The 12,170-nt window shown below is 42.8% G+C and overlaps 1 protein-coding gene across 1 annotated transcript; it reads left to right on the top strand.

Annotated features, from left to right (window-relative positions):
* The first annotated feature begins 1,322 nt into the window (after positions 1–1,322).
* Positions 1,323–1,949, top strand: GP9 (glycoprotein IX platelet). Its single transcript, XM_033071210.1, has one exon. The coding sequence runs from the start codon at positions 1,323–1,325 to the stop codon at positions 1,947–1,949; it is 627 nt and encodes a 208-aa protein (XP_032927101.1).
* The last annotated feature ends 10,221 nt before the right edge of the window (positions 1,950–12,170 follow it).

Raw genomic sequence — 12,170 nt, 5'->3', positions numbered from 1 at the left:
GGATTTACTTTTCGCAAGTAAAAGTTATATTAAACAAACCTGGCTGACTAATACAGAAAAACTCTATTTCACAGGCCAGCTTCATTTGCCTCATCTGTTGGAGCTTGTGTGTGTCAGCAGCTCAGGCCCAAATGGAGATTTTTTTGGAGGAAAAAAAACCCCACAAATTTCAGATTAGTTTTTCCAGATACTGTCAGATCTAATAGGAAAAATACATTAGGAATAAAACAAAAATTCCAAAGCATTTTCTCTTGTCGGGAGCAAACAAGCACTTTATGCCACGGCACAACCATAAATAGCAGTGTGCTGTGGGATGCTGCCCCATCCTGCACAGGAAAAAGCTCATCTTCCCTGCCCCACTTCCTTGGAGACTCTGAGCACTCAGCACTGCCATTCACACTCCAGCACTTCAGCAGGCAGAGGGAAAGGGGTCAAGAGGGATCCAACAGGGTAAGTGTCAGCCAGGCACCTCCCCAGCTCTCCCTTCTGCATTTTTGCCACAGTTCTTGTTTCTGTTTGAGTTTGGGTTTCTTGCTATTTCTATATTAAATCAGAAGACATCATCTTTTCCATAAATATTGTTTAACTTTTTTTAGCCAGTTGTCATAGTCTGTCCTTCTAAGATGTTTACTTTGGGAAAAAGAGCTCTGGTAGATTTCTTGAAAAATCATGGATGAGTATCTGGATTCAGAGCAAAGATACTCAGAATAACTCACTGGCAAAGACACAGGAGATGGTTAAGATGAGTGTTTCAGCTTCAGAAAGAAAGAAGATTTTCAGACGTTTACAATTATTCAATCCCTTAAGCTTCATTCTGAAAAGTGGTCCAAATACACAACTTTAACACTAGATCTATGCAGACATGGGAGCAGAATAGAAACCTTCACCTAAAACTAAACTGTTTTTTCCTGCCATCTCGTGGTGACATTCTGTCCCAGAATTTTGATCAGTAATACTTTTTGTACAATTATGAAGGGAAAACAACAAACCAGAAAGGAAAGGGAAGAACTGTGCTGTGTGTTCAGCATTTGTGCTGAAGTTGGGGAGAGTGGTTCTGTGGGACATAGAGATTTTTGTACAATTATGAAGGGAAAACCATTAACCAGAGAGGAAGGGGAAGAGCAGTGCTCTGTGTTCAGCATTTGTGCTGAAGTTGGGGAGAGTGATTCGGTGGGACATAGAGAAAGCTAAAGATTTTATTCCAGAAACCTAAACCTAGGCCAGGGGGAGTGTGTGTTGGAATGACTGCTGTGGCTCTGCTCTCAGGAGCAGGGTGACAAACCTGTTTTTTGTTTTTGCTGTTGCTGTCTGTGCAGGCGCAGATGGAGCTGCTGGCCGTGCTGGGCTGGGCCCTGCTGCTCCCCGCGGCGCTGGGGCAGGGCTGTCCCCCGCCGTGCAGCTGCCGCTCGCTGTCCCCGTCCCCGTCCCCGTCCCTGTCCCTGCCGGAGCCGGGGGCGCTGCTGGTGGACTGCAGCTCCCGGGGCCTGCGCTCCGTGCCCCCGCTGCCCCGCCGCGCCCGCGGCCTGCTCCTGCACAACAACAGCCTGGCCTCAATCCCCGCTGGGACCCTGGACAGCCTGCGCCACCTGCGGCACCTGCAGCTCGGGGACAACCCCTGGCATTGTGACTGTCGCATCCTCTACCTCAGGCTGTGGCTCCAGGATTTCTCGGCGCCCGCGCTCGCCCAGCTCAGGTGCGCCAGCCCCGCTCACCTGCGCTCCAAGGCGCTGGCGCAGCTGGCCGGCAGTGACCTGGGCGCTTGTAGCAGGCCTCCCCCGCCACTCTGCCTCCAGTTCTTCTGGAGAGACCTCATCTTAATCGCTGGAGCCGTAATTACCCTTCTGTTAGCGGCGTGGGCCCTGAAGTTCTCCAAGAAGCTGGTGTGCCAGCTCGCCCTCGGGGGCCGGCGGCTGAGGAGGAGCATCCCCAAATCCCGCAAAGCACAGTGAGCGCTTCCTGCCCGGCAGAAACTTCAGCTGCTCCACAGCAAAACAACAGCACCACTGGTAGCACTGCTTTGAAGTGTCAATGCTAAAAAAAAGCTCCAAGTCTGGATCCTTGGACGAGTTTGATTTTGGTCCGAAAAGAAGCTTGGTGAGGTTTGGACAGGCACGTTTCATCCTGCTGCCATCTACTCATATGAAAAGCTGTTTCCACATTTCTAAAAATCATTTAACTTAGTGTTTTCCCTGAAATTCTCAGCTCTTATGGAAAGAAGATTTTTTTTTTAATATGGAGATGAACACCAATTGTATTATTTTAACAACTTTGTCTCACTCAGGCTCTGTGAGTTTACAACGTGTCACCATCTCTCGTGTCCCAGTGGGCTTGGCAGGACCATTCCTGTGTGCAGAAAAACTCAGCATCTCTTCCTCAGTTTCAGGAGCTGCCTGCCACCAAAACCACTGAGATTACATAGACCAGACACTGAATGTATCCCTTACTGAATAAAGTTAAAGATGGACTGGTAAAGAGAATATCATCAGCAAAATAATTTTAAATCTTACTGAATTTCCTGGAGGGTGAACAGCAATAAATCATTCTATGTGAAACTGAAATAATGAATGCTTATTGAACATTCATATTGACCCAAATTTGATCTCTTTCACAATTCTAAACATTTCTGATTAAATTTCTAAGATATTTCCAGAATTTGTCCTCTGGAGATAATTTTAGAATATTTCCCATGCACTGAGTTTTTCAGTTTTTTAAAAGACAACCACCATTGTATAAAAATGCAGAATATTACAGAAGAAATGCGCTCTGCCATCCCTTAGGGAATTTCCTACATGATATTTCTTGTTTCCCCAAAATGAAATAAACCATTAACACTAAAAGCTTATCACTCTCTTCTGTGCCTAGAAACGAGATATGCATAGAATAGTAAACTGCTTTACTACATGGCTTCAACTGTACAAATATTTTTTAAATGAGCAATTAGCAAATATTTCTGTTTACACCAACACATCAAATAAGATGCACAGAATACAGGGAAAAAAAATTGAGATAACTTTTCTGACCTTATAAGAGGAAAGAGGAGGGAATCTCCTCCATGGCAGTAGTTCACATTCTACCAAAACCAGCGTTGTATTTATAACTTTTCATCCATTTGGGTTTTATCTGAAAAAAAGCCCTCTGCAAAGGGGACAGCTGGAACTGACTGAGGCTCAAAAGCAACACTCAGTGTTTATCTGGCAGGGCCACTGTGTCATGCTTAAGCCACACACTCCATCAAAGTGCATAAATAACACCACAGTTGCTAACAATGTGCAAAGGCAGGAAAATACATCAGCTATCAAAATGAAACATGCAGGCAGCACTCCCACAATGGGTTTGAACACCCCAGAAACTGTCAATGCATCCTGCCTGCAAGGGACAAACTGGTGGCTGTATCTGCTTGCACAGTCTGGGAACACAGGTGGGACTGCTGGGATGATAATAAATAAAATAAAAAATAATTTAAAATTTTAGATAAAAATCAAATATAATAAAAATATAAAATATCTTAAAATAAAATATTAAAATAATAAAAATATAATAAAATACATTATAATGGAATAAAATAAAATAAAATAAAATAAAATAAAATAAAATAAAATAAAATAAAATAAAATAAAATAAAATAAAATAGAATAACGTTTGCTTCCACACTGAGCAGGACAAGTCATCAGATCACCATTATTGACCAAAACCTCACTGTAGCACACTGAGAAAGTTTGTGTGAACAGCAGCTCTGGGTGAACAACAACTCTGTGTACACTCAATTAATGTGAAGAATACTTGCAGGTTCCATTTATTAAATAGCATGGTATGTGAATCACCATTTTGGCTATAAATTCTCTATATTTTGTTAACACTGGAGCAAACAGCATTGCTCAAGCTGAGTGACTCCAGTTCAGCTCCTGCTTGCTTTCTGTCAGGCTTTAGTCAGAGTTTATTCCAGGTGTGTTGTTTGAGCTCGTGCACCAGAGCAGTTTGCAAGGCTGCATCATCCCAGAACGCTGCTCTCCTGTGTGCTGCAAGGCCACCATCCTGATAGAATGGGATTATTATGATTATTATGATCAACAGCCAGCTCTGGAGCTCCCTGAAACACGAGGCAGCTCCTTCCCAAGAAGGAAGCTCAGAGCAGTCTGAATAGAACAGCTCAGCTCTAGCTGATGGAATAAAACAGCTCAGTAAAGCTGGCCCTGCCTTTTGGAGTCTGGCTTTGCATCACTGATGTCACTCCTCTGGGTGCAGCCACTCTGAGGCTGTCTGCTGAAGTCAGCTACAAATACTCTCTTCTGCACCAGAACTGAAAGAATCGAAGCACATCTTCTAGTTTATAAGACAGAAGAATGTCCAAATCCAGAAAGAAAGCAACAGCAGCTGCTGAGGTCACTGGAGCTCCTGGGAGTGCACAGCACGAGCAGGGGAGCCTGAGGAGAGACTCAAAAGATGCCAGTGGTTGAGCTAAGCAGGTGGGAAAAACATGGCATTGCCATGGACACTTGAGATGCCTGCTTTTTTATACACAATTTTTATTTCAATTTTTAATGGAAAATACTTTCCTCCTGCCTGTGCAGGGCAGTGGCAGCTGCCAGCAGCTCCAGTCCAAGTGCCACTGCCAGGGAGGGCTGGCCACCCGGACAGTGTAGGAAATGACATGGCTTGGGGAATGGAGCCAGCTCGAGCCCTCCTGCCCTGGCAGGAGCATCTGCTCGCAGCAGAGAAGCACAAGTGCGTGCCTGTGATGCAAGTTATTTTAGAAGAGATGCTTAGTCAGAGTAATATTGGAATATTGGAATAAGTACCTGCCACTCCTGTGGAGTCACTGAATTTGCATGTCCTAAAGATGTTGGTATTTTAAGAACATACATTTCTTGTGTGTTTCAAATCCCACTTCCTGCAGGTGAAGGTTAAATGATGCATGAGATCTAAGTGTACTCCACAGTTTTTTTTCCCCCCACAAAGTAAAGAGGAAGAAATCTGAAAACAGCTTTTTGTTTTACCTGCTTTGAGAGTCAGCCCAGTCTTTCCCAGGAGCAGCTCCATGACTGGATACATGGAATTTTTCTGCTCTAACAGTCTTCTCTTAAGGGTAAGTGAGTGTAGGAAGTAGATTTTAATGGGCTCCATGGGCTCACATTCATATCTAACCTGAGAGGATTTTGACTGTAAATCTATTCTAAGGTTTGCTCAGCAACCTACATAAAATCAATTCACATTCAATTCATACTAGAGAATAAGCACAGGAACAAAATACATTGCAAAGTTAACCAGTTTGTTCTGTATTTATCATTTGGTGAAGTCGCTGTGCATTTAAAGATTCAGATTCAGTGCTCCTTTTTAAAGAATTTAACTACACAGAAAATGGGTAACACATAGTAAAATATACCTTTCTGTTCAAAAGTTCACTGTTGAAATTCTGTTCACTGTTTCTTTCTTCAGTTGAACCCCAGCTGTGTCATAAGAGATATGTCACATAATGACAGTAATTTTCTATTTTTGCTGCACATCTTCTGCCTGCACTGACCAGATGTGGAACTGCATTAAAAACTACTAGAATGACTCATCCAATAAAAAGAGAAAAACTCACCCAAGAAAAAGTTTCAAACAGCAGAAAACCAAAACAATTCCTAGTCTAATAGGACAAGAAAAGAAAATAGGCATTCCCTCAGGTGAACAGGAAATTTCTTCTATTTTTGAACTAGCAAACATAAACTGTAAGAACTAAACACTAATTCAATGTACAAAATACACACAGAATGCAGTGAAACAGGCTGTTGGTTGGTCTGTGCTGCCACCCTGGTATTCTAAATTAATTAGCCAATACACAGTCATTCTCATGCTGGTTTATGTTTAAATGCACTGCTTAGGGAATTATTAAAATAGAATTAGAGGCTTCACAAAACTGCTGTAAGGTCCACAAACTTGCATATTATGATTTATACCTGAATAACAGGATTTTCCTTTGGCTGCCAGCAGGTGAAATGTCAGCACTGAAGTATTAACAATTCCTACCTGATGACTCCTTTGATGGTGCTAAGTTTACTGTAGTGCTTAGCAATGCTAAGTTTATTTATCTTAATGCCTTTCCTCTCCAGAGCACAAAATAATTTCCCAAAGTGCTGAGCTGCGTGGCTGGAACACACATAAATATTTTGCCTTTGCAGTGACTGCAATGAAATTCAGATTACACTCAATAATGGGTGTGTGACAACAAATTGCTCCAGTTGCATAATGGCCACATGGCTGCTATTTATACTGAGCTTCTTCCCAGGGGCAGTTTACTCCTGACCTGGCCTCTCCTGTGCCTTCCCAATGCTTATCCCAGTGATGTCACAGCTACTGCCTGACCTGGCATCTTCGTTTTAGGCAAAAGAAATGGGATGTGCCCAGCAGAATTTTGCTCAGATTTCATTCGGCTTGGCTCATCTGACCAGCAGTATCCAGTTCCCTAGCAATCTGCAGTTATGAACACTCAATGGTGCTGTTTTGCATCAAAACAGTCTTTGGGAAAAGTGGATTGAAACCTCTTGCCTCAGAATACTATTAAGGAATAGGGCTACAGAAATACAGAGCATTCATCTTAGTCCAAGGGGGAAAAATTCAAATGAAGCCCTTTCTCAGATGACCTTGATCTCTAGGGAAGGGAGTGTCAGCAGGGATGGATTGCAACCTCTCTTTTCTCCTTAAATCATCTTTCCTGTCTCCTCTTTAGGGGGCAAAGGGCTTTTACCTCTTAACTAATAATTTATTTATTTATTGACAAGGATTCCTAGATTGCCTCTTACAGCCACGTAGAAGGACTCTGGAACCTGACACATCCAAATAAAATCGACCTTTGCAACCCTCTCCCATCAGCAGCAGTGCACAGCAGAGGAAGGCCGTGGCAATGGCCACATCACCAAAGGTTGCCCCCAGGACAGTAAGAACATTTAGAGCTGAGGGTATTTGTGACTTCCCTGAGTTTTCAAGGACACTGCCAAACCCAGTAATTTCATGTTCAGATGGAGTTATCAAAAGCTGTATTGCGGAAAGACAAAAACGAAGCCAGCAGCAATTAGAACCCGGAGGAAAGGGGCAATGAAAGGACACAAATTGTGCACAGCAGAATCTCAGATTCCTCTGCCCCCAGGCACTCCTTTGTCCAACAGCCCTGAAACTGGACCAACACTGGCACCTGGTGGCTGCTGCATTTCACAGAAGTTCCTTGACGTTTGTCAGCGTTTGCGATACCTCAGTGCAGGGCTGAGATTTTCCAAACAAGCTGCCAATTGCTGCCAGCTCTTCCCAGAGTTTCCATACAAGTTTTCTATCCTGAAGTGTCAGAAGGTGCAAGACATAAATTGTTTTCTATTGGCAGAAACGTTAAATTATTATAATTCTGGACACTGGGCAATACAATCTCCATTTGTTTTTTTCACTGTGATTAATCATTTTAGACATGCCTGGAATTTTCTGCTGCTACAACTCCCAAAGTCACAGCTCAATATTTATATTGACACTTGACTGAGGTTTTATTCCTTCTTTCTTCCTAAAGTCACAATGAAAATGTAAATTCAATTCAATGTAAATTCAAATTCGACTAACAACTTTGGTACAATGGTTTCATCCTGTCAAAGTGTGATAAAACAAAAAAAGGAAAAAATGTATATTAAGTAAAACAAAATAATAAAATCAAGTCCCTTTGTGGGTCTTTTCCCCTGCCATTCCCCTACCTAACTGATGTGCAGCATCATTATTTTTAAAGGCTCAAATATATTAAAACAACTTGAGCTCCCTCAGCAATGTGTACCAGGGCAAAGTTACCATCAAAAAATCCAACTATTGTGACAATATCAGGGGATCCCAAAGAGACACGAGGAGAATGAAAGCCTAGATTTTAGGATATCTGATAAAAAGAATAAAGAGGCAGCAAATGCTGCAGATTTCCAGGTGTTTCTTTACTGTCTTTAGCACTTTGTGCAGTATTTCGTGGCCATGCAGCCTCAGGCCAGCTGGTAAATCCCAGTTCACTGCTGCCCTGTGGGACTGGCTGCACTGGAAGGAATCCTGGTGGGTGCAAATGCTGTTAAAGGTACCTAGAAACTCCCTGCCCCTGCACTCCTGGAGGTGCAGCTCCAACCAAGGTGATGCAGGTCACCAAGGAGCTCAGGAACTGCACAGATCCCCAGAACAAGGGGACTGGCTGTGAGGATTGCCCAAATATAATGAGGTATTTGGTTTCATCAGCCACTCTTTAGTGTCTGAGATTGATCACCAGCTGGATTTGAGAAATCAGTTCTGTAATTGCCGTGGCTCTGAAGTGGGGTGTGTGTCCTCACACTCCTGAGATAAAACCCGTGCAGTGACTGCCTTCCATCCTCTGTAGAGCACAGGCAAGGAGAAAGGGATGGCTGACCAAGATTGATAAAAGCCTTCAGAAGCCCAGCAGAGGAGGATTTGTACTTCATTCATTCTGAAGATGATTAAGCTGTGTATATGAATATAGTATTTCAAATGACAAAGAGGCCAGTCTCCACAACTGAGCCATCTGAAAGGAACTGGAAATAGCTGATGGCTTCTAACATTCAAAATGCCTAACTTGGAAAAGTTCATGAATACAATTACAATTTTTTTGTTCCTCCCAGCTTGTTCTGGAGCTTGGCTGATAACAAACATGACATGAGGAGCATGCCACACGTGACAGTCACACACTTTGCAGAACAGCTGCAGAACAAAAAACTATTCCATTGCTAGGAGTCACCATGAAGGAGATATTTTCAATTTTTCTCACAGCAAGGGTAGGCTCTGCAGGCTTAGAAGAAGTACTCAATACAAATTCTTGGCTGGAGAAGTTTTGGACACTGAATTAATCCCTGTTTATTTGTCAGTAATTTTCTTACAACTTGATGGTTCTGCTGCCACTTGTGCTACTACAGAAGAAGGACACCGGGCAGAGGCAAAATTTCTGCTAGAATGGATCTAAGTGACACCACTTTCTGAAATTCCAGGAGTCTCCCAAGTGCTGGGACCACAGCTGCTCAGAAGGACAAAGGGTGGAGTGTGGAAAAGAGCACATAAGAAAAACCCCTTCAATAATCTCAACTAAACACAGCTCTTACCATTGCCCTAAAGAGCATCCCTAACCATGTGCTGCTCCTCAATTCCTGCCTACAAGCATGGGAAAAAGGGAATTCTAGCAGGAATTCCTGTATTCCTGTACAGCAGGAATATCTGTTCCCTGGTGATGGCCTTCAAAACACCCATCCATTTGTGTCAGCCCTTTGTGAGTTAAAAGCTCCACACCCCATCCACAGAGAGGACAAAATGTTGCCTCTTCTGTAAACATAAACACTCAGGCACTCTCCTCAAGAAGGAAAGTTCAAAATATTTTAAAAATCATAAGATTGGAACAAGAGCAGTTTGCTTTCAGAAACTCAAGAGTCACAGAGCATGTATGATTTAATAAGCATGAGTAAGAATTTATGCATTTAATCTATGGGGTTATGTCAGGTAATGCTGAGTACGGGAACATGGTTTTACTACTTAAAAAACCCAACCAAAAAACCCCAAATAAGTCATTACTTTGCATATATTATATTTATTGTTAAAGGCAATCTTTAAATATTTAACAAATAGCTCTCTAAAAAGAAATTACAATATATCGCTGCTTTTGTTATCTGAAAGAAGTCAGTCCATTCCAGCTGACTCAGCTGTAAAATCAGCAGGCCATAAAATTATATCAAGAACTACAGATGCTTAAACATTCTCTTAACCAAAATATAACCAGGGAAAGGCTGTACCACAAAAGGAGCATTACCACATCAAACAACAGGCCTGCATTGCAAATGCAAAATGTTGACATTTGTTGGAAAATTTCTCTTGGAACACAGTGCCCACCAAGTCATAACTCAAGTCATCTTGGTTTTCATGAACAATTTTGGTAGTTGTTCTACATCCCCACTGGAAGCCACTGAGAATGAATGCTTGCTGAGAATTCAATAAAAAATAAATTCAATAAATTCACCAAATAATAAATTCAATAAATTCACTGTGTCCTCACAGAGTTACAAAACTTGGAACCCCTGCTCTTAGTTCCTTCTCTAGATTTTAGGATCTTCTTCATGTTTTTTTTCTGGTTCATGTGACGTTTATTTAGAAGGTCAGAACTTAATCAATTTCCTTTTAAACTTCAAGTTTACAACATCTGCTTTGAAACATACCCCAGTCCTACCCCCCAATTCCAATGTGGAAACTGCCAAATTCCACCCGTGCCCAGGGCTCTGCAGCTCAGTTTGGTCGGGTTGAAATTTCACTTCCCCTATGGAACTGAGAGAGCAGGAAACTCTGACTAAGCCACTTCAGGGCTTTTCTCCCAGGTTTTAGTGCTGTTTTCTAGGTACTACTAGAGTGGTACTAGGTAAGAGACTACTACAGGGTGTCCCCAGCACTCTCAACTCTTCTCTGTCGAATCACAGCCAGATACAAACTGGCATTGACTCAAACCCACTTTGTTTTTCCTGATCTTTGCATGAAAAAGGTGTTAAACCCATTGGAATCTGGGGATTAATCAAAGAAAACCAAATATTTTAACATTGTAACCATTACTTACAGCTTTCACAATGTTCATCACAGATCCCTCACATAAGCCTAACAATATAATTGAGACAATTTGTGGGTTTTGTTTGAGGAATTCTTTATTTTAAAAGCAGCTAAAGGCTTGTGATGACAAGCAGCAACAGTAATAGCTAACAGGAAAATGTTTGCAATGATCTCTAGCAAAGATAATTAAGTATCTGATTTATAATTATCTTCACAGTAGTACCACCTTTAGTTTTCCATTAAAATGATGGGACACAATGCATTATAAATATTAAAGACTGACATCTCTAGCAATGCTTCCTCCTAACTAAATGTTTTTCTCAGCTCTGAAAATATAATTAGCATGAAAGCATACGCACAGTGATGTTTTATTATCTCTTTAATACCTTTTCTGTCCTGGCTGATCAATATCCAAGGATGCAGTGTCCTGCTTAATTCAGAGTTGCAGGAACAGAAAACCTTTGGTCCAGCCTGGCTGAGGACTCAAACCTCTGCTCTTGGCTGGAAGGTAACCATGGGTCACCAAAAATATATATCCAGGCCTGAGAAGTAATAATCGTGGAGCCACCCAAAGATACATGGATTTCAGAGGCAATTCAATCCAAGCTGGCCTGGCTGGCTGTGTTGGCTCAGAGATAATCAGGTTGCTCTCCTCCTGCACAACTACCTACAGGACAGTTTAACTCTCACTCTTTGCCATTAAAGAGTTTCATTTCACAATTTTATAACCTGAAACTATGAGGATGGAATTTAGCTGATATTTGGTACAAAGAACAGAATGATGAAATGTGCATTATCAATGTATTTAATTAGTAAAGCTTATTTTTATTAGCACCTTGATTTTCCACATAACCTAAAGGAAAGTACCTGTTTAAGAGCACTTTGCATTGTAGATAACCCAGAGAGCAGTTAAATAATTCCAGACTCCTGAGATATATTTATCTCAGTACACAGAACCAGTGTGTGATGCAATGCTCACACACATCCACGTGCACATGGCAGACGCGTAGCTGGATATTACAGTTCCAAAGCCAGCTCTCAGCAGCTCACAAGGGTAAAAAAGCATAGCCCTGAGCCTCGGCCTGTGCAAACAAACCACACCCAGCTCAGACCTGAAAATGAAAAGGCAGCGAGGCAAGGCAGCGAGGCAAGGCAGCTGCACTTCCCGGGAGGCTGAGCAGCACTGCACCTGTTTATTTCGGTAAAAGGAGCACACAGAACCAGCAAAACACAACGCAAAAGCCCAACACCCCAGCGAGGATGCGGACGAGGACGCTCAGTGACCGATCCTGGGGCAGTGACTGATCCCCTCTCAGTGACCGATCCTGGGGCAGTGACTGATCCCTGTCCAGTGACCGATCCCTGCCCAGTGATCGATCCCAGGGCAGTGACCGATCCTGGGGCAGTGACCGATCCTGGGGCAGTGACCGATCTCCTCTCAGTGACCGATCCTGGGGCGGTGACTGATCCCTGTCCAGTGACCGATCCCCGCTCAGTGATCGATCCCGGGGCAGTGACCGATCCTGGGGCAGTAACCGATCCCTGCCCAGTGACCGATCCCCGCTCAGTGCGGGCGGTCCGGGTGTGCCCGGGTCAGT

Source organism: Catharus ustulatus, chromosome 13 (genome assembly GCF_009819885.2).
Source record: "Catharus ustulatus isolate bCatUst1 chromosome 13, bCatUst1.pri.v2, whole genome shotgun sequence".
In the NCBI taxonomy this organism is placed as follows: Eukaryota; Metazoa; Chordata; class Aves; order Passeriformes; family Turdidae; genus Catharus; species Catharus ustulatus.
The sequence above is the reverse complement of the archived record's forward strand: the minus strand, read 5'-3'. Positions and strand labels throughout refer to the sequence as shown.